This window comes from Hemitrygon akajei, chromosome 4 (genome assembly GCF_048418815.1).
Source record: "Hemitrygon akajei chromosome 4, sHemAka1.3, whole genome shotgun sequence".
NCBI lineage: Eukaryota > Metazoa > Chordata > Chondrichthyes > Myliobatiformes > Dasyatidae > Hemitrygon > Hemitrygon akajei.
This window is the reverse complement of record NC_133127.1, coordinates 120,762,972-120,786,701: the sequence shown is the minus strand read 5'-3', so window position 1 is coordinate 120,786,701 and position 23,730 is coordinate 120,762,972. Positions and strand designations below refer to the sequence as shown.

Genomic DNA, 23,730 nt, shown 5'->3' with positions numbered 1-23,730 from the left:
AATTTCACTACTTCAATAAGTTAGGACTATGAAGAATCTGAAGGTATTGATAATCATCTTGCATGTTATAATGAAAATCTGGACGGTGCAATCGTCGATAGCATTCTTTGAAGGCAGTCCATTAACTGCACAAGGTGTCTGCACTGATTTTGTTTTTTTTTACAGTCAATTTCTCTCAATAAGTTTTAGGAACTAATACACAGTTTTATAGTACTGAAGTAGTATTGATAGTGTTCTAATTTGTTCATTTAAAAATATAATGTATTACTGGTCAGTTAAACAGTAGTTTGTCTTTTTTAACTATTTTCATGAAACTTTGGCTAATTGAGGGAACCACTTAATTGGGCCAAAATATATTGGTCCCAATAAAATAGAATCCACCGCATTCAATTCAAAATATTGAATATTTTATATTATTTTTACTTTTGGTTTTACCTAACCAACCTTTCATTTAATAATTAAAAAATATCACATTATTTTAAACATAAGATAGCAAGTGTGTAACAATGCCAGTCTGATTTGGATTGAAAAGTATCATTGTCAGGATGTATCGTGTTTAAAAATTCTGCTGCAACTCCGTAAGAAAAACTAGATGATTAGACTGACATAGCACTATTCACACACATAACAACAACATTTATAGATATATAGTCAATTTATTCTGTGGTAGGAAACAATTCACATCTTTTAAAATCAAAACCAAAACCGTAAAGAAAACATCTTTAATTTATTCTAATACTACTGTTAGACTAAAGAATGCATCCAATCCATGCAAAGATCATCTAAGGCTAAGGCAAAAGACAAGTACATCAGTGCTGGAACAAACATAAGATTTGTATGCACTTAAAGTTGAATTAATGTTGGAAAATGACAACAAAAAAAATCAGTCTTCAAAGTTTCTTCCACTCCATGTCATCTGGGGGATTCACAGCCACTGTCTTTTTGCCTACTTCTGTCCAATTTGTGCTCAGAACAGTGCCTCCAGATTCAGTCTACAAAGACAACAGGAAAAAGCAAATGTTAACTTTGGTTCCAAAGACACATCTCACAAAAATGGCAACAAAAATCTGTTTGTTATAAAATCAGAATGAAAAGATGTGCAATGGAAAAATAGTGGCTTAGATATAGTTAATAACTTCTCTGATAATCAGATATCCCAAGTGCCAGAAGCAAAAAAAAATTCAAAAGCCAGAAATCAGGGATCCAATGAAAACAGTGACACACAGAGCAGTATGACCCACATCCTGACACTATAGTTGTTCCAAGAAGAACACTGAACATACACGTTTTGAAATGGTGCCTAGGATAGGTCAGGAAAAAAATTGAGATCTGTAGAATTGAAAGAGCTGATTTAGAATCAAATAGAAATACATAAATTTTTGTAGGAAAGTTAATTGAAGCCATGTGAAAAAAATTAATAATCATAGAAAAAATCATGAATAGGGGAGGTTGCTTGGAAAGGAAAGTGAGCTTCGCTTATCAAGCAGTTAAAAAGACAAAGGTGAACAAGAAGATTAAGTTAAACATTGAGATGGCAATGAAGGGGAAATTCAAACTAAAAAAAAGTTAAAATTTGTGTGCATGAAATAAATCATTGGAATAAATCTCATCAGGTCGAAAAATTTTGGAAATTCTATGGAAACACCAATGCCCTTGAATGGAGAACCCTACAAAAAGTAGTGGATACAGCCCAGTCCATTATGGGTAAAGTCCTCCCCACCATTAAGTACCCCCTCCAACCTGGTCATGCACTCTACTTGCTGCTGCCATTGAGGAGGTGGTACAGGAGCTTCAGGACTCACCAACAGGTTCAGAAACAGTTATTACATCTCAACTACCAGGCTCATGAACCAGTGGGGATAACTTCAATTGCCCCATTACCGAACTGTTCCCACAACCTATGGACTCACTTTCAATGACTCTTCATGTCATGTTCTTAACATTTGATTTATTTATTATTGTTATTATTTCTATTTTTTCTTTGACATTTCCAGTTTGTTGTCTTTTGCACATTGGTGGATTGTCCGTCCTGTTGGGTGCGTTCATTCATTGATTCTACTATGGTTCTTAGATTTACTCAGTATGCCCGCAAGAAAACAAATTTCAGAGTTGTACATAGTGACAATACAGTGCCTTGAAAAAGTATTCAGCTCTCTACCATTTTTTGCATTTTACTGTCTGATTTTCTAAATATAAAATATATTGAAGTAGGATTTTATGAGCAAATCTACAAAACATTGTGCATTATGTCAAGTTAAAAGAAAAATTCCAAATCCTGTCAACACTTCCCTAAAAATTTAAAACCAAAATTATCAGACTGAAAAAGTATTCATCCCCTTTGCAATTAAGACACAACCTTTCCTCAGGTGCAAAATACACATTCCCTTACCAACACACCCAATCTGTTGACTTAGAAAATTCAAGAATCAACTGTTTTCAATGAATTCATTAGAATAAATAAACTCTCTCTCTGTAAGGTCCAACACTATGGTGGATTTTCAACACACTAAACCAAAATGAATAAAAAAACATTCAAGACAAGTCAGGGAAATTATAATATCTGGGGAAGGGTACAAGACCATCTCAAAGGCACTGAACATACCTCAGAGCTTAGTACAGTTCATAGTGAAAAAATATAAAACCACAGCCGCACTGCCTAGGTCAGGCTGCCCCTCTAAACTCTGGAGGTCACTGGAGAAGAATGGCACTTGTAAGAGAATCTACTATGGTCATGCTGAGTGAGCTGCAGAAGTCAGTAGCTGCAACTGGAGATGAAGTTCATAGCTCCAAAATCTCAAAAGCCTAGCACAAAAAGGGTATTTATGGAACAGTGACTAGGGAGATGCTCTAGCTAAAAAACACCACATATCCTTGCCTGTAAAGACTTTGCAAATTATCACTTAGAAGATACTGAAAAGATACGAAAGGAGGTTTTGTGGTCGGATGAGACTGAACTGGAACTTTTGGTCTCAACACATAGTGGTACATGTAGCGTAAATCTAATACTGCACACCACCCAGTTAACACCATCCCCACAGTAATCTATAATGGAGGCAGTGCCATGCTTTTCGCAGCAGGGACTGGAAACTGGTCAGGATTGATGGGAAGATAAATGTTTGATGGAGGTTATTGCTGCTAGAGGTTCTAGCAGTTATTAAATACAAGGGTTCACATACTTTTTCCAGCCCGGAGTGTGAATGATTAAACAATATGTTCAATTAAGACATGGGAAGTATAATTCTTTGTGTGTTATTAGTTTAGGCAAATAGTGTTTGTCTGCTATTGTGACTTAGGTGAAAATCAGATCACATTTTAGGAGTAATTAATGCAGAAAACCAGGTAATTGCAAAGAGTTCACAAAAATTTTCTTGCAACTGTAAGTATAAAATGAGTAGAGCAGGTGGCTAAACAAACTGCTTTGTGGTGCACCTGTACTGTTGTTGTCAATCCAAACTGACTGGGTTCTTCAGTGAGGAAATTGAGAATTCACTTGCACAAGGAAGTATTGAGACCCAAGTATTGGAGCTTATAAACGTCGACATCGCTTCTCCCTATAGATGCTGCCTAGCCTGCTGTGTTCTACCAGCATTTTGTGTGTGTGTTGTTATTGGAGCTTATTGATTAGTTTTGAGGGGATCATAGTACTGTATACAGAGCTGTAGTCATGAAAAGCATCCGAAGTTATGCATTTTCACTCTGCAACTATTCCAGATGGTAATACTATAATAAATGCATAATGACTTAAACTGCAGATCGGGAAATTAACAAAATTTGAACAAACTGCAACAGGAAATTATAACAGGGAAAATCTTTAATCATACAAACAGAGCAGAAAATATTTATGGGTAGATTTACTCTTAAATCACATTGAAGAATATTTTCATTCAATATATTGCAATTCCAAGCCACATTACTTGACCAAGAAAGTCAGCTAGGTTGTGATTTGGAAATGAGGTACCATTAACGCTCTTTCAAGAAAGACTAAGCAAATTTGACTGGGGAAAACCAGTGAAATGGAACGTATCTAAATTAAATCCAAGAAAACAATGACATGTAAAACTATAATTAATCAGAGAATATATTAATAATTGTAATATAACTGTAATTAATAAGAGAAGTGGGCCACTTACTTGCAGTGATTTCTGGATGGGAATTGGAGTAAATAATAGGGAGCCAAGGCCAAGTTAAAAGGACAAACTTCACGTTATTGTGATTTTTTTAAAAAAGAAAATGACTTTTGCATGTACAATTACAAAATCACATTAACAGCTGATTCGAAAGTAAACTGGTCAGGACATCACAAATGTACAGAGTGATTTTCAACAAGTTAAAACAAATCAGATTGCTCATTTATGCATTTTATGTATTTTGGTACTTCTAGGAATAAGGAAATTAGGATAATTGGCAATTTATTCTTGCATATTTCATCAAACGCCAAGTAGTACATTAATTCCAAAATACAGTGGATTCTCGCTAATTGGGTTTTGGTTAATCAGGGCAGCTGCTTATTTGGGACAACTCTTACAGAACAAAAACAGATCAAGAAAATAGCCAGGATTCCCTTCATTTATTTTCGACACTATGCCAATTATTTGGGGTAGAAGACAGTCTGTCACGTGCATTTGTGTGGCCATTAGACACTACACCGAACTTACAGCAAAAAGTTGCTTAAGTTGTGTGTACTTGTGTTACGCTATCCATTTGGGCTGACAGATGCCAATTCAAAAAGCAGTGTTTTTAATCATTTTGTTTTATCTTTTTGGGGCTTTTTTTGAGAACTTTGCCACAAAAAGATTTGACAGTAGCCAAAAAAAATTACTCTACTTGACCAAATTAAAAGCCATCTGCTTAACACTACTCACCATCAGCTGCAGAGATAACTGGACTGCCAAAATCTACAACTGCACATTTGATACATTAGCGAGAAAAATGAGCATTATGAGAGGGACAACAGGGAACATCCCAAAAATGAAAGCATAAAGAAGGTAAGGATCCAGATATTGAAGTGGCCTTCAATCAATGGTTTTCCATTATAGCTGAATGAGGTGTGCATGTCAGTGGACCAAAGTTAAAAAGCAGGTAGGTGGAACTAGCTAAGAAGCTGGGTCACCAAGATTTTAAAGCAACAAATGGTTGATTGTCTTGATGGAAATGTAGGCACCACATTAAATTCAAGAAAGCACACAGCAAGAAAGGTAGCGCTGATGCTCTAAGTGCAGAAACATGGAAATCTACAAAACTCCCTAACTTGCCTCAAAAATTATGTGCAGATAATAACTAAAATGCCGATGAAAGAGGCCTTTATTATCATGCCACACTGGATGTTTTCCTTTGCTAAAAAGGTTGTAAGAAAACATTGGATTGCTTAACTGTGTTGTGTTGTTTAAATACTGTCTGTCAGGAACTGATAAAAAATAAATTGTTAGTTATTAGAAAAAGTACTAGACCTGGATGCTTTAAGGGGCCATTAATGGATAGTTTTATCAATCGTGTACTATGCCAGTGTACATCTGGTGAATTTATCTGTTGGTAACCTACAATTTTATATTACTGTAGTAATATTGGTAGTGTTCTAGTTTGTTTTGTATTTCATTTAAATACATAATTTGTTATTCAGTGAAACAGTAGTAAGTCTTTTTTTTAAATACTTTTTTAACTATTTCCATGAAACTTTGGATAATTGGGCAGCCGCTTAATTGGACCAAAACGTACTGGTCCTGGTATGTCCCAATTAACCAGAATACACTGTATTTCTATTTGTAAGTTCTGAAGATTTGGAACGATGTTAAAATGTCTGCTGTAAACTTTTCATTTACTTACCTAACAATAAATATATTCTGTCACATATAAAAAAACCTTTAAAATGAAATAGTAACAAGTGTGTAATACTTACAAATGACTTGTTCATAGCACGCTTTACTTCATCAGACCCATCTGCATAAATCTTCTGAAAAAGCTGGTTTAGAGCAGCATCTCCTTCTGGTTTTTCTTCATTCTCTTCCTTTTTTATCTCCATTACCAATTTATCCCAATTCTTTGTGTAGTGAGAAGAGGATGGATATGGTTGAGGCTGCTCTAAAATTATAGATAATTTCCAAACTAAATTAAGGGGTAATTACAGTAATCCAAATAATCTGAATATTGCTGTCTTCAACAAATAGCATAAAAAAATAAGCACAGAATAACAGTTAAGTACAGTACACCACCTGACCAGTAGTCCAGAATTGCAGATGAAAGTCTGTAGTTGACTCAAAGCCCACCAGTGTAGAAGGTACTTTAAAATTCAAATAAATAAATAAATAAATAATCCTGTTCCAACGGCAGATGCTGGAAATCTGAGCAACACACACAAAAAGCACAGTCCACATTTCAGGCCGAAATGTTGACAGTGCTTTTTTCCATAGATGCTGTCTGGCCTGCTGAGTTCTTCCAACATTTTGCGTGTTGCTTAAATAATCTTGAGACTATTAAGCAAATTTTAGGGAAGGAAAATGCCATCTTCATTTGACTGGCCATTTTATGTACAGGGAAGATAGATCAGCTGGCTGAGTGACAACAGCCACCTTGCACTCAACATCAATAAAACCAAGAAATTGATTGTGGACTTCAGGAAGGAGAAGTTGAAGAAACACACACCAGTCCTCAATGAGGGATCAGCACAGGAAAGGGTGAGCAGTTTCAGGTTCCTGGGTGTAAACATCTCTGAAGATTTAGCCCGGGCTCAACATATTGATGCAATTACAAAGAAGGCATGGCAGTAGCTGCATTTCATTAGGAGTTTGAGGCTTGGTATGTCAGTAAAGCCATGCCAATTTCTAAAGATGTACTGTGGAGAGCATTCTAAATGGTTGCATAAGGTGCAAAAATTTGTAAACTCAGACAAGTCCATAATGGGCACTGGCCTCCCCAGCACTGAGGACATTTTCAAAAGGTGATGCCTCAAAAAGGTGGCATCCATCATTAAGGAGCCTCATCATCCAAGACACAACCTCTTCTCATTGCAGGCAAGCCTGAAGGCACACACTCAATGTTTTAGCAATAGCGTCTTCCCCTCTGTCATCAGATTTCTGAATGGACAATGAACCCATGATCACTATGTTGATATTAAACCTGATTCCGATGAAACAATTTTGATATAAAAATATTGCAAGGAAAAACAAAAACCATGGAACATCAGAAATAAAGGTCACCCAGTGTAGTCAAGCCTCCAGATCCACTTATAGAAACACAAAAACTGGGGAAACCACTCAGAACAATCAAGGAAAACAGTTAAATTAAGTAAAGCACCTTTTAGGCATTATTTAGGCTCCTCCATCATCGAGCCAGTGTATATCCTGTCCTTCAAGATTTAGGGGCACAGAGGAAGTACCTTAGGAATTTCAATTCTGGGCATGAGGCATTATCGTATCATATCAGACATGCAAGTATAAGCTTTCTGCTGATACTCACCTACTGCCTTTCCTAGGCAATTCATTCATTACTCTCTAATATAAAGAACAATTAGAAGGGGATGAGGCACCTCATTGGTTGACGTCAACCATGGATACTGCATCCCAGCTGTCTACATGATACACAATCCAGGGCAGTACGATATGGAGAGCAAGCTGCTGCCCATGTAACAGGCTCCCAGTCTCTACATAGCTGATGAATCCAAGGGAACAACAGAGACCAATATATTTTGGCACCAGTGACATTGGGGACTCAAAAGTCCAAATTTTTCTTCGGGATTTACTCCCGAAGCCTTCCCCATAAGTGAGTATAGCCGCAAGGCAGAGGAGGTTTGAGATCAGAGTTTTCCTTCTAGACGAGCTGCCTACCATGGTTGATGAGTCCCGTTTGGCAGAAGTGACTGGTTTTAAGATGCCAGTAACCACCTTTGCCCGTTCTCCTGTCAGTAGAAATAGTTCCGCTGGGCTAAGTAGCTAAACCAAACGTGAACCAAAGCTGAACTTGGTTGTCAGAGGCTATTTGAGATGCAAACCATTGGGAGCATTTAATTAGTGGGAGCTTATCCCCATTCCCACCCCAAAGTTCTAACAACCTTAAGGAACCTAGAAGGGCATAAAATTAATTGAAAAGGGTCTTTCAATGACATGAACAAGAGTGACTCACTAACAGCTCTTTTAAAAAAAAATTAAGAAAGTAAATATTGCTAGATTAAGCTCGAGGAAATGGTTGAAATAAATATACAAAGCTTTGAAAACAGTATTCAGCCCCCACATTTACTTTCACATTTTACTGTCTCATTTTCTAAACTTAAAATCCAAAATATGTCAACAATTTACCGAAGTTAAAAAACAAAATTGAAGCTGAAAAGGTACTTTTCCCCCTTGTAATAACTATACTGTAACTTTCCTCAGGTGCAATATATTACCTTACTAACTCACCCAAATTGTTGATGTAGAAAATTGGAGTTTTCAAAAAATTCATAAGAATAAAATACCCCTCTCTCTGTAAGGACCATCAGTACATTGGATTTTCAACACACCAAACCCAAAATGAAAACAAAAGAGCATTTAATACAAGTCAGGGAAATGACAATAGGGAGGCACAAATCTGGTGAAGGGTACAGGACCATCTCAAAGGCACTGAACATACGTAGATGCTCAGTGCAGTCCATTGTGAAAAGGTGGAAAAAATATGAAACACAGCTATACTGCCTAGGTCAGGCCATGCCTCTAAATTTAGTTGCCAGAGAAGAATGGAACTTTTAAGAGAGGCTGCTATGATGCCAACAGTCACTCTGAGTGAGCTGCAGAAGTCAGTGGCTGCAACTGGAGACGAAGTTCATGGCTCCATAATCTCTAAGGCCTTGCACAAAGTGAGTATTTATACAAGAATGGCAAGGAAGAAGCACCAAACCATGATGCTCCTTCTACGATGTTTCACAGTTGGGATGAGGTGTTGGTATGCAGTGCTCTTTTCTCTCCGTTGGCAGACAATTTCTCTTACTGCCAACTGATGAACACAAGGTCTTTAGAATTGGTTTTGTGGTCTTTTCCAGCTTCATGCATCTCTACAATTATTCTTCTAAGATCACCTGAAAGTTGTTTTGATTGAGGCATGGAGCAGATAAAACATATCTTTCTTGAGAAGAACAGGTTCTGTCAGTAACCTGACTTTGTGTGTCATTTTTATAGTGCAGGGCACCTCTACAACCCACACTTCCAATCTCATCTCATTGATTGTAACACCTGACTCCAAATAGTTTTTAGAGAAGCCAGCACCCAAGAGGTTCAAATACTTATTTCAACAAATACATATAATATTGAATCATTTTTTTTCAATAAATAAATGAACAAGTATCATTTTTGGTGTTATTAATTGAGTTCTCTTTATCTAGTGGTAGGACATTGCTTTAAGGTATGATCATATTTTAGGTCATATTTCTGCAGAAATAGAGAAAATTCTACAGGGTTCACAATCTTTCTAGCACCACTTTAACTTGATCAAAATCCATGGTTGTACAAATGGTTAGGGGCTGAATACTTCTATAAGGCACTTAAAATGATAGGCTTGCTTGGCCCATCCTCACTAATCTATCTGCCACAGAAATTTTTACTTCTTATTTCTTATTTAATTCTTGAGAGAATAGGGGGTACGTCTACAGAGCCAGTGTTCTGTCCTGGGTGTCAGATGTGGAATATCAGGGAGACTACCAGGCACTCCGATGGTCACAGCTGCACCAGGTACATCGAGACGCAGCTCCTTAGAGACTGTGTTAAGGAACTCGAGCTTCAGCTCAAAGACCTTCAGCTTGTTTGGGAAATTGAAGAGGTGACAGACAGGAGCTACAGGGAGGTAATCACCCCAAGGCTACAGGAGATAGATAAATGGGTGACTGTCAGGAGAGGGAAGGGAGAATGCCAGATAGTGGAGAACACCTTTGTGGCCGTCTCCCTCAACAATAAATACTCCATTTTGAGTACTGTTGGGGGTGGGGGGGGGGGGGGGAGGTCCTACCTGATGGCAATAAGTCTGGCCCTGTGGCTCAGAAGGGTAGGGAACTGAACAAGATGGCAGCAGTAATAGGGGACTCTATAGTCAACGTGACAGACGGGTGGTTCTGTGGACGTGAAAAAGAAACACGAATGGTACTTTGGCTCCCAGGTGCCAGGGTCTGCGATATTTCTGAATTCGTCCACAACATCCTGAAAAGGGAGGGTGAGCAGCCAGAAGTCGTGGTACCTATTGGTGCCAACTGCATAGGGAATGAAAGGGATGAGGTCCTGAAAACAGAATAAAGGAGTTAGGAAGGAAGCTGAGGGTAGTAAACTCGGGATTGCTGCCTGTACCACATGACAATGAGGATAGGAATAGAATGAAGTGGCAGATAAATGCGTGGCTGAAGATTTGGAGCAGGGGCAAGGATTCTGATTTCTGAATAACTGGGAACTCTTCTGGGGCAGGTGTGATCTGTACAAAAGGGACGGGTGGCACTTGAGTCTGAGGGGGATCGATATTCTTGCGGGCAGGTTTACTAGAGCTGGTTAAGACAAATATGGCAGAAGGATGGGAACCAGGATGATAGAGCTGAGAATGAGTCAGCAGGTTTACAGGTAGATGATGAGTATAACATGAATGTAAGGAAGGACAAGGCAATGATTAGTTACAAATGCAGACAGGGCAAAGAGTTAAATTGCACCACAGAGGCAAAATTCAAAAGGGCAAAGAATGCAGGACTGAAGGTACTGTACTTAAATGCAGTATTCAGAATAAGGTGGATGAACTTGTGACGCAATTAGAGATCTTTCGGATGACGTTGTGAGCATCACTGAGTCATGGTTGAAAGAAGGCCATAGTTTGGAGCTTAACACCAAATGATATATTGTGTATTGAAAAGGCAGGCACGAAGGCATAGGCTGAGCTGAGGCTCTGTTGGTAAGAGATGGAATTACACCTTTAGAGAGAGATGACAATGGGTCAGAGAATGTTGAATCTTTGTGGGTGAAGTTAACAAACTGCAACGGTAAAAAAACACACTATGTGAATCATAAATAGCCTCCAAATAGTATCCAAGATGTAGCGTTGAGATTGCAAAGGGAGCTGGAAAAGGCATTTTAATAAGGGTAATGACACAATTGCAAAGAAGGACTTCAATATGCAAAGGGATTGGTAAAATAGGGTTGGTGTCAGATTGCAAGAGAGAGAATTTGCTGAATGCCTACATGATGGCTTTTTTAGAGCAGTTTGTGCTTGAGCCTACTAGGGGAAAAGCTATCTCAGATTGTGTATTGTGTAATAACCAAGATTTTATTAAGAAGCTTAATGTAAAAGAACTATTAGGAGGCAGTGTTTATAATATGACTGAATTCATTCTGCAATTTGAGAAGCACAGGTCACATCTATCAGTATCGTATTCGAACAAAGGGAATTACAGAGACGTGAGAGAGGAGCTTGCCCAGGTGATAATGGTGGGGACAATGGCAAAGCAGAGGTGGCTGAAGTTTCTGGGAATAGTTTACAATGCGCAGTTCTCACAGAAGCAGTGGTTCTCAAATGGCAGAGGTAGGCAAACATGGTTGACAAGGGAAGTTAAGGACTGCATAAAACCCAAGGAAAGGGCAAATAAAGTAACAAAAGTGAGTGGGAAGTTGGGTGATTGGGAAGCTTTTAAAATCCAACAAAAGGCAACTAAAAAAGTTATAAGGAGGAAAAAGATGAAATATGAAGGCAAACTTGCCAATAATTTAAAGCAGGACAATAATTTTTTAAGTTATATGAAGAGTAAAAGGGAGGTGGGAGTTGATGTTGGATCACTGGAAAATAATGCTGATGAGGTCGTAATGGGGGACAAAAATGGCAATGAACTTAATGAGTACTTTGCATCAATCTTCACTGTGGAAGACACTAGCAGTATTCCAGAGGTGTGTGTGTGTTAGGGAACAGGAGTGAGTGCCATTGGTATTACAAAGGAAAATATGCGAGGCAATCTGAAAGGTCTTAAGGTGGGTAAGTCACCTGGACCAGATGGACTACATCTGAAGAGAAAACAGATGCATTGGTCATGATCTTTCAAGAATCATTTGATTCCGACATGGTCGTGGAGGACTGGGAAACTGCAAATGTCACTTCACTCTTTAAGAAGGGAGGAAGGTAAAAGAAAGGATATTATAGGCTAGTTAGCCTAACCTCAGTGGTTAGGAAAGTGTTGGAAGTCTATTATTAAGGATGAGGTTTCGGGGTACTTGGAGACTAATAATAAAGAAGTCAAAGTCCGCATGGTTTCTGTAAAGGGAAATCTTGCCTGACAAATCTGTTAGAGTCTTCTAGGAAGTAACAAGAGGCAGTGGATGGTATTTACTTGGATTTTCAAAAGGCATTTCATAAGGTGCCACACATGAAGCTGCTAAACAAGATAAAATCCTACAGCATTAAATGAAAAAAACTGGCATGGATAGAAGAATGGCTGACAGGCAAAAGGCAGCGAGTGGGATTAAAGGGGCCTTTTCTGGTTGACTGCCAGTGACTAGTGGTACTCCTAAGGAGTCAGTGTTGGGACCACTACTTTCACATTGTTTGTCAATGATATAGATAATGGAATTGATGGCCTTGTGAAAAGTTTGCAGATGATACAAAGATAGGTGGAGAGGTAGGTAGTGCTGGGGAAGCAATGCGATTGCAGCAGGACTTTGACTAAAAGTGACAGATGGAATACAGTATTGAGAAATGTATGATAATGCATTTTGGTAAAATGAACAATAGTGCAGACTATTATCTAAATGAGAATAATATTCAAACATCAGAGGTGTAAAGGGACTTAGGAGTCCTCGTAGAAGACTCCCAGAAGATTAATTTACAGGTGAGTCTGTGGTAAGAAAGGCGAATGAAATGTTGGCATATATTTCAAGAGGAATAGAATATAAAAGCAAAGAGACAATGCTGAGGGTTATAAGACACTAGTCAAGGTCACGCTAGGAGTATAGTGAACAGTTTTGAGCCCCATATCTCAGAATGGATGTGTTGTCGTTGGAGAGTCCAGAGGAAGTTCACGAGGATGAATCTAGGAATGAAGCTGTTAACATATGAGGAGTGTTTGGCAGCTTTGGGCCATCCTCATTGGAATTTAGAAGAACATGGGGAGTGGGGATGAGGAATCTCATTGAAACCTACTGAAATGCTGAAAGGACAAGATAGGGTGGGTGTGGAGAGGATGTTTCCTATGGCTGGGGTATCCTGAACTAGGGGGTATAGCCTCAAAATTGAGGGGCAACCTTTTAGAACAGAGGTAAGGAGGGATTTTTGTTTTAGCCAGAGAGTAGTGAATCTGTGGAATGCTCTGCCAAAGACTGCGGTGGATGCCAAGCCCACCGGTATACTTAAAGCAGGTGTATGGGGTTGAGTGGGATCCAGGATCAGCTATGATGGAATGTCAGAGCAGGATTGCCAAATGGCCCAATTCTGCTCCTATGTCTTATGGGCTTAATTCCAGATTGTATTGGTTAAATTCCCAGCACTTGGTCCACGTCTGCAAACTTTACTCCATACTAGGATATCATCTGATTTGGGTGCGTTGTGTGTTATTACTACCATGCCAAGCAGGATAAATTTAAAACAGATGAAGCAAGTTCTTGGCCTGATTCTTCATTGGGTTATCTTGACTTAAAAATCATAGTTCTATGTCACTTCCAAGAAAAAAAAATCAAAGAAAAGCTATAGCATGGAAGGAAGACATTTGGTCTATAGGGTCATACTAACTCTGTGCTAATTCTTTCCTTCCAAATTCCTCTCCAGCTCCTTTTGAATTATAACAACTAACTGTGCCTTTAATTTGGCTTTTTTGATACTGATCAACAGAAAAAAATTATTTCGTGTCAAAGTGAAAACAATTCTCTACAAAGTGATCTAAACTAATTACACATACATAATACAAAATAATTGTTTGCACAAGTATTCACTTCCTTCAAGTCAGTATTGAATAGGTACACCTTTGGCAGCAATTACAGCCTCAAGTTTGTGTGGATAGGTACCCATCACTGCAATTTTTCTCCATTTGTCTTTACAAAACTGCCCAAGTTTGGTCAGATTGCATGGCAATTGAGAGTGAACAGCCTTTTTCATGTCCAGCCAACATTCTCAATTAGATTGATGTCTAGACTCTAACTTACCCACTCCAGGACATTAACTTTTTTGTTTTTAAGCCATTCCTGTATAGTTTTGGCTTTATGCTTGGGGTTATTAACTTGCAGGAAAACAAATCTTCTCACAAGTCGCAGTTTTCTTGCAGACTGCACCATGTTTTCCTCTGGGATCTGTTGCATTCATTTTACCCTCCACAAGTCTTCCAGGGCCTGCTGCAGTGAAACATCCAGACAGCATGAAGTAGCCACCACCATGCTTCACAGAAGGGATGGTATGCTTTTGGTGATGTGAGCTGTTTGGTTTATGCCAAACATAGCATTTAGCTTGATGGCCAAAAAGCTCGATTTTGGTTTCATCAGACCATAGAAGCTTCTTCCAGCTGACTTTGGTCTTCCACATGCCTTCTGGCAAACTCTAGCCAAGAGTAGTTTTTTTCTCTTCCAACAGTGGCTTTTTCTTTGCCACTCTCCCATAAAGCTGCAACAGTTGTTGTATCCTGACTTGTGTTTTTCAATAACCTTTTTGCAGAGTTGTTTGGGATGTTCTTTTGTCTTCATGTAGTTTTTGTCAGGATACCAATTCACCAGCAGTTGGACCTTCCAGATACAGGTGCATTTTTACTACAATCCAGTGAAACCCTTTGACTGCACACAGATGATCTCTATTTAACTAATCAATTATTTTGCATTTTATATTGTAATTAATTTAGATCACTTTGTCGAGATCTGCATTCACTTTGATACAAGAGTCTTTTTCATGCTGAGCAGTGTCAAAAAAGCTAAATTAAATCTACTATGACTCAATGTTGTAAAACAAAAAAAATAGAACATGAAACCTTCGGGGGGGGGGTGAATACTTTTTATAGGCACTGCATACTTCTTCTAAACTACTATCACTGCAATCTACAGCTTGCAATTTCCCTTTAAGTATTGTACATTTGAACCATCTAAATGAATTAGTGATTTTACAATATTCTGAAGGACTCAGTGGACTCTTAAAATGCAGGTATGGCACCTTTAAGTGAATGAAAGTCAGTGGTTACTGCCATTGCCCGAAGAGATGTCAGCAGGGAGGACTCCAAGTCAGACTAAAATGTTAAGGTGAAACTTCATCCTCATAGTATCTTGTTAGCAAATGTACAGTCACTGGAGAACAGGATAGAGGACCTACAGTAAGGAAAAGATTGCTATATTGAAGGGAATTCAGGGCTTGCTGCGTTCTGTTTCACAAAGACATGGCTCACCACTGACAAGTTAGGTACAGCAGCTAAACTCAAACACTTCCTGAACCACCAGATGGACCGGACTGCTGATTTGAAGAAGGCAAAAGGTGGGGGTCTGCGTTTCATGATAAACTCTTTGTGGTGCTCAGATATAGTAGTCTTTTTGCACTTTTGTACTCCTAACCTAGAACACTGAGTGATTAAGTGCCAACCACTATCAAGTGTTCTCCTCCGTGATGCTGACTGCAGTTTACATACTGCCAAAGGCAGATGTTAAACAAGCACTCGATGTATTGAGTAATCAAACTATCAAACAAAAAACAGCCTACCCCAATGCTGTCATATCATTGCTGGGGACTTCAATCAAGCTTGCTTGCAGAAATCTCAGGACAGTTATCATCAATATATCACATGCAGCTCTGGGGAACCCAACACATTCGACCACTGCTATACTGCCATAAGGAACATCTACCATTCCATCCCTATACTGCAATTTCAGGAAATATGATAATCTGGCTGTCCTCCTCCTACCTGCATACATCTGAACTGTGAAGGTGCATATATCAGAATGCCGTTTATAGACTACAACTCTGCTTTCAATATCATCCTCTCAAAAGAAATCAATAAGTTCGAAGGACCTGCCTCAATACCTCCTTGTACACTGGATCCTTGATTTCTTCACTTGCAGACCGCAGTCAGTTCGGATTGGCATCAATATTCCCTCCATGAACTCCATCAGCACAGGTGCACCACAAGGCTGTGTGCTTAGCCCCCTGCTCTACCCGCTTTATGCTTATGACAGCGAGGTCAAGTATAGGTATAATCCCATATTTAAACTGTTGTTGGCCAAATCAACATAGAGGAGAGAAATAGAAAATCTGGCTGAATGGTGCCACAATAAAAACCTTTCTCTCAGTGTCAGCCAAATCAAAGAGCTGATTATTATCCACAGGAAGGGTAGGAAACCAGAGGTCCATGATCCAGTCCTCAGAGGAGATCAGAGGTGGAGAGAATCAGCAAATTTAAATTCCTCTGCATTATCATTTCAGAGGATCCTTGTAAGTGCCATTACAAAGAAGGCATGGCAGCACCTCTAATTTCCAGACGTTTGCAGAGATTTGTACGTCATCTTAAACTTTGACAAACTTCTATAGATACATAGCAGGGAGTAAATATCTCCCCACCATTGAGCACATCTACAAGGGTGTTGTTGTAGGAAAGCAGCATTCATAATCAAGAACCTCCACCATCCAGGCCATGCTCTCTTCTCGCTGCTCCCATCAGGAAGGAGGCACAGGAGCCTCAGAACCCACACCACCACCTGCAGGAACAATTATTACCCCTCAACCATTAGGCTCTTGAACCAGTGGGGATAACTTCACTCACCACATCACTGAACTCTTCCCTCAACTTATCGACTCACTTTCAAGGACCGCTCATGTCAACATTCTCAATATTTGTTTATTCATTATCATTTTGTTTGCTTTTTTTCTTTTGTATTTGCACAATTTCTTGCCTTTTGCAGATTTGGTTGTTCATCTTGTTGTATTTTTTCATTGATTTTATTGTGTTTCTTTGTATTTACTGTGAATGCCCACAAGAAAATGAATCTCAGGGTAATATATGGCGACATACATGTACTTTGATATTTACACTGAACTATGAACAATAGTCTAATAACTGCAATAAAACACACAAAAACATTATTACAGCAATACCTAAAGACGATTTCATCTTTTTACTAACAGTATTATTCCCTTTAAAGGGTGGTCAAGAACAGCTGGCATTCTGCAATGCTCAACCAAGGCCCTTCATTGTTACTGGATGGAGGAGTTAAATTTCCACCATTGGCAGGCAGCACATTTTGTATTTTATGAGATCAGCGAGGTATCTCTGTGCATTAAATTTGACAGAAAACAATGATCTGCCAAATTATCTAATTTCAATTACTAAAGATGTTTAACTAAAATTTGGGTATCTTCTTCCAGGTTTACCCAGGATAAGCCCAGCAACCAAAGGATAAAGGAATTATACATTCCCTTTCTACCATATTCACCATGTATGTTCAAGCATGTCAAAGGAACTGAGAAGTGCAATGAGCATCTTGCTGCTTAGTTAATATGCTATAGTTTTCTTCCACTTTCAATTCAAAATTCCAAAGAAACTATCACCCAAAGAGTGAAATAAATAGAACTGCTATTGCAAAGAGATGGAATGGACTCTTGTCAACCGCCTTTTCTCATGTTATAAATTTTCAGTGGTTTTTATTTCAAATGCCATAATAGTTTTGCAGTCTAAAGTGAATTACCTTGTCCATTCTAACATTTTTAATGGTTACGTGGTGCACAATAAGCCTTGAAAATTCTTAGGTAAAACATGCCATTCATGCCTTTAAGGGTTTTCTTATACTATACAGAAATTAGCAGAACTCTTGTAATCTTAAAATATTCCAATTTTCATTTATATACTCACACTGGCTAATCATTTCAGAAATGGTGAACTAATATTTTTAAACTGCCTATTTTCTTAACAGCAAATAAGAAGAAAATAATGATCAAAAATTCTTTAAACTCAACCCCACATCACTCCTCAATAAATCAAACATTTTGTTCCATCATGAACTAATTGTTATGTTCTTTATAGACTTTAGCAACAAAATGCAAAACTGGCATTCACTATTTTCAGTTCTCACTCTGGTCGAAGATATTTTCCCTCTACGTTTTGATAAAACTTCTGATCAGTTTCCTCACTTCTTTCCATTATGTCATGAAGTGGATATCTACATAGATATATGCAAGCGAGCCAGTCAACTTGCTCAGAGAAATACATTCACCATTGACACCTCAATCTGTAAGCATATTAACTGCATGTGATCACTAAGTGGTTAACATCTTTTATCATCCTTTTTAATGGGCTTGGAAGAAATCTTTGCATATTAGTTTGAAATAAACTAGGTTGTGACATCCTCAATACTGTCTTTGACCATAGACCATAAAGATAGGAGCAGAAATAGGCCATTTGGCCTATCAAGTCTGCTCCACCATTTCATCATGGCTGATCCACTTTCCCCCTCAACCCCATTCACCTGCCTTCTCCCCAGAACCTTTCATGCTCTGACTATCAAGAACTTATCAACCAGCATTTTAAATACAGCTAATGACCTGGCCTCCACAGCCACCTGTGGCAATGAATTCCATAGATTCACCACCTTGTGGCTAAAGAAATTCCTTCTCATCTCCATTCTAAATGGACTTCCCTCTATTCTGAGGCCTGTGTCCTCAGGTCCTAGACCACTGTGGGAAACATCCTCTCCACATCCACTCTACCTAGGCCTTTCAACATTTGGTAGGTTTAAATGAGATTCCCCCTTCACTCTTCTAAATTCCAGCAAGTACACACCCAGAACCATCAAACTCTCTTCAGACGATAACCCTTTCATTCCCAGAATCATTCTTGTGAACCTCCTCTGAACCCTCCATTTTAGCATATCCTTTCTTGGATAAATGGCCCAAATTGGCTTTTATGACCTGTTCTTCAAACTGTGCTACCTCATTTTACTCACTATCCATGCAACTAATTCTTTAGAGATTCAGCGGGAGACGCTCATGGAGTGAGTACTGTTTTAGATTCGGTCCATAACCTTTACTTTTTTTAACCTTTGATCACCCTTATCCAACTTATTTTTACCTACACCAAAAGATTCTCGCTATTTTCTTGGGCTTATCGTTAAGAGTTTATTGTGAATTTTTGAAGATATGCAAACAGAAATGGCTCTTAGATCTAAAGGACGAGAACCGGGGTGCAACCCGAACGGTAATGGAAAGAAGCAAGCTCATCCGCAACGCACTGAATTAACTTATGAACTGTTTATGGAGGTTTTGGATAAAAAATTCGATGAACTACAACAAGTTTTTAAACAAGATATAAAGGCCTTTCAAGATTATATGATTAAGACGGATTCAGTAATTAACCAGCAGCAAGTTCTTATTGCGTCTCTGCAAGAAGAAGCTCGGAAACGAGATTTGACAATTGAAAAATTGCAACAAGATTTAATTTCGACCATTAAACTGGTGGAAACACTTAAAGCCAAGAGTGTCGACTTTGAGAATCGGTCCAGAAGACAGAACCTACGTATACTTGGTCTCCCAGACGGCATAGAAAAAGGCGATCCTTCGAAATATCTTGCTCAACTTTTAAAAGATGCGTTCCCGTCGGTTTTCCCAGAGAATCCCCCGTTACTTGATCGAGCACATAGAATTTGGCGTCATTCATCGAGTGCTCCAGCTAAACCCTCGGTTGTAATTGTCCGGTTTCACTATGTACACGACAAAGAACAACTTATTCGTGTGGCTCGGCGGGCTGGAATGGTTAAATTTCAAGAGTACCACTTCCGTTTGGTTGAAGATTTTAGTCCTGAAGTTATGAAGAATAGGTTTCTTTTTAAACCTCTGATGTCTGAATGTTATGAGAAAAATCTAAAACCTGTGCTCTTATACCCTGCAAAGCTTAGAATCTCTCCGTCGAATGCTCCACGCCAGCTTTTCCTTTCTACATCTGAAGCGAGAAAGTATCTGGAGGAGAACTTCCCTATAGCCATAGATACTAATCCCTAATAAACGAGTGATTCTGATCGTGTAAGATGGTTTTCGATTCCTTAAACTAGAGTTAGTCTCTGGTTATTGGTGTAGGTTTATCCTATACTTTATATTTAAGTTAAAGTGTGTTTTCGTTATATTAATCGCTCTGTTTTATACACTTTAACTATTATACTATATTTTTGACTATAATTTTTGTTCCCTCGAAGGTATATTTTTAACCTTTCCAAGGGAAATTCTTTTTTATTAAGATGGTGGTTTTTTGGAACAATATTCTTGGTTTTGTTTAAGATGGCGTTATTTTTTCTTCTCTCGTCTTCTTCCTATAATGCATCGCTTATCATAGTTTAAATATTTCTTGATTTGTTTGGGCTATAACCCGATTTATAAGCTTTTAGTGATTATATTCTTTTTTTTACAACTAAGTATATTAAGAAGTGTGGTTTTAGTATAGTGATTATAATTTTTAAAGTCAGGGTGGTTTTTTTTATATATATCCTTTACATACGGAGTGGTCTTCTGCTGATATGGGGGTAGAATTAGTCTCATTTTTTCCTTTTTCTAGCCATATTTTGGCATTTTTTCTTTTTCTTGTGGGGGTGGGGGATGGTCTGTTTTCTAATTTTATTTTTCTTTTATCAGTTTGTTTTAGTTTTTTCATTTGGGCTGTTTTTGAACTTCAAATATGTCTACGATGTCGTCACTTCCGGGTCCGCTCTTTATTTTTGTTCCTCTTCCGGGTGCATGAGTTTATAATTTGGTTAACCCTTTTTACACCAAAGGGTTGATTTTAGAAGCATGGCTCAGACCATTAATTTTGTGTCTTGGAATACTAATGGTTTAAACCATCCGATTAAATGAAAGAAGATTTTCAAAGTATTCCAAAGACTTAATGCTCATATCATTTTTGTACAAGAAATTCATGTGAGGAAGGAGGACAAATATCGCTTTTTTAGGTCTTGGCAGGGTCAACAGTATCATTCGAATTCGAATGCCAAAGTAAAGTGAGTTTCAGTTTTTATTGACTCCTCTATTGCATTTGTTCAACACGATATCCTTTCGGATCTGAATGGTAGATTTTTGTTAATTACGGGTTTACTTTGTAATAAAAAGGTTGCTATGGTTAATGTTTATGCTCCAAATGTGGATTGTCCTGATTTTTTAAAGTCCTTATTTACTTCTTTACCTAATCTAAATGAATATAAGTTAATAATGGGTGGTGACTTTAATTGTTGTTTAAATCCTTTGATGGACAAATCTATATCTATTCAGACTTTACCCAATAAGTCAGCCACTTGTATTAATTCCTTTTTGACTGATAATGGAGTTTTTGATATTTGGAGATTTCGGCATCCTAACGACAAAGAGTTTTCTTTTTTCTCACATGTTTATCATTCTTATTCGAGAATTGATTATTTTTTTATTGACTCTTGTTTTATTCCATCGGTAATTGGTTGTAATTATGATATTATAGCTATCTCTGACCATGCTCCATTAAAACTTTGTATTAAATTTACGGATACAGCTTCTAATGTTAGACAATGGCGATTTGACTCTACCTTACTGCAAGATCCGGACTTTATTAAATTTATGAAGGAGCAGATCGATTTCTTCTTTTCAACTAATTCCACGGATGATATTTCTTGCGGAACACTTTGGGACACTTTTAAAGCGTATATACGTGGACAGATTATCTCTTACTCTGTTGGTCTGAGAAAACGCATTAAGAAGGAAACTCTTTTATTGGTTGATAAAATTAAAGAGATTGACAAGAAATAATCGATCACACCTAGTAAGGAGCTTTACAAACAAAGGGTTGAACTTCAAACGGAACATAGTTTATTACTTACATCTCCGATTGAAAATCAATTAATGAAAACCAGATCTGATTTTTATATACATAGTGATAAATCGGGTAAACTGTTAGCTAGTCAGTTGAAGAATGTTTTGGTTAAACGTCAAATCACTCAATTCGTCAGCAGAATGGGGATTTGACAGTTAACCATGATGAGATAAATAAGTCATTTCAAGACTTTTATACCTCCCTGTATCAATCTGAATTCCCTCAGGATCATAATACCATGTGTGATTTTCTTGGGAAATTGAATTTTCCAAAATTATCATCTGATGATCTTTCAATATTAGATACTCCTATTACGGATGCAGAAATTAAAGGGGTTATTTCCTCAATGAATTCTGGGAAAGCACCAGGTCCAGATGGGTATACAGTAGAATTTTTAAAATGTTTTTCCGCTACTCTTTCTCCTTGGTTATGCAGGGTTTTTGAAGAAGCAATTAGATTGGGGAATTTGCCTCAATCTTTTTATAGAGCTTCCATTTCTTTAATACTGAAGAAAGATAAAGACCCTGCTGACTGTGCATCCTATAGACCAATATCTTTATTGAATGTAGACTCCAAGATCTTTTCCAAGTTACTGGCATCCAGGCTGGAGAAGGTATTACCCCAAATTATTTCGGAAGATCAAACCGGTTTTATTAAAAATCGCTATTCTTTTTTCAATGTTAGGAGATTACTGAATATTGTTTATACTCCTTCACATAGCACTTCAGAATGTGTTATTTCATTAGATGCGGAGAAAGCATTTGATAGAGTTGAATGGCCTTACTTATTTTATGTGTTGGAGAAGTTTAATTTTAGTCCGACATTCATTTCTTGGATTAAACTGATTTATCACACTCCAGTAGCCTCGGTGTTTACTAATAATCAAAGATCTCCCTTTTTTCGTTTATTTCGGGGCACTAGACAAGGCTGTCCTATTAGCCCATTACTATTTAACATTGCTTTAGAACCTTTGGCAATTGCCATCAGAGAATCGCAGGATATTTCGGGTATTAATCGTGGGACAGATATTCATAAGTTATCTTTGTATGCAGATGATTTATTATTATTCATTTCTAACCCTGAGAAATCTATTCCAGCAGTTCTATCATTGTTGGCTCAATTTAGTGAGTTTTCTGGGTATAAGTTAAATCTTAATAAGAGTGAATTGTTTCCTTTGAATAGACAGGTCCCAATTTATGGAAACTTACCTTTTAAATTAGTTAATGACTCTTTTTTTTACTTAGGGATTAAAATCACAAAAAACCATAAAGAATTATTTAGGTTTAATTTTTTACCCTTAATTGATCAGATTAAATGCTTGTTTACTAAGTGGTCACCATTATTTTTATCTCTGATAGGTAGGATTAATGCTATTAAGATGGTTATTTTACCTAAGTTTTTATATATTTTTCAAGCGGTACCAACTTTTATTCCGAAATCTTTTTTTACTAATGTTGATTCAAAAATTTCCTCATATATATGGCAGAATAAAAATCCCAGGTTAGGTAAAATATACTTACAGAAGACTAAGAAGGAAGGTGGGTTGGCATTACCTAATTTCAGATTTTATTATTGGGCAATTAATATTAGATATTTGTTATGTTGGTTGAAAGACTGGGATGGATCTTTTGGCCCTCATTGGGTGAGTTTGGAAATTAAATCGGTACCAGGTTATGCTCTGGGTTCTATTTTAGGGACTTCTCTCCCTTTTGCTCTTTCTAAATTGCCAAAACGAATTGACAACCCGATAGTTAAACATACTTTACGTATATGGTTTCAATTTCAGAAATTTTTCGGGTTGACTCAATTCGTTTTAAATATTCCTATTGTATCTAATTGCTTTTTCCACCCTTCAATTATAGATCAAGCTTTTTCAGCTTGGAAAACTAAGGGATTACTAAGATTTTCTGATTTATTTTTGGACAATTGTTTTATGTCTTTTGAGCAATTATCTAATAAATATAATTTGCCTAGATTTCATTTTTTTA

At 37.6% G+C, this 23,730-nt stretch overlaps 1 protein-coding gene across 2 annotated transcripts in view; it reads right to left on the bottom strand.

Annotated features, from left to right (window-relative positions):
- Positions 1–636: 636 nt before the first annotated feature.
- The window catches only part of sugt1 (SGT1 homolog, MIS12 kinetochore complex assembly cochaperone), a 175,338-nt gene continuing 152,244 nt past the window's right edge, over positions 637–23,730 (bottom strand). For both annotated transcript variants that reach the window (XM_073043204.1, XM_073043205.1), the window contains exons 12-13: positions 5,894–6,075; positions 637–992 (exon numbers count right to left, since the gene is read on the bottom strand). In XM_073043204.1, coding sequence (XP_072899305.1) covers positions 891–992; positions 5,894–6,075 — 284 coding nt within the window. In that variant the 3' untranslated portion in view covers positions 637–890. The remainder of the gene's footprint in view (positions 993–5,893; positions 6,076–23,730) is intronic.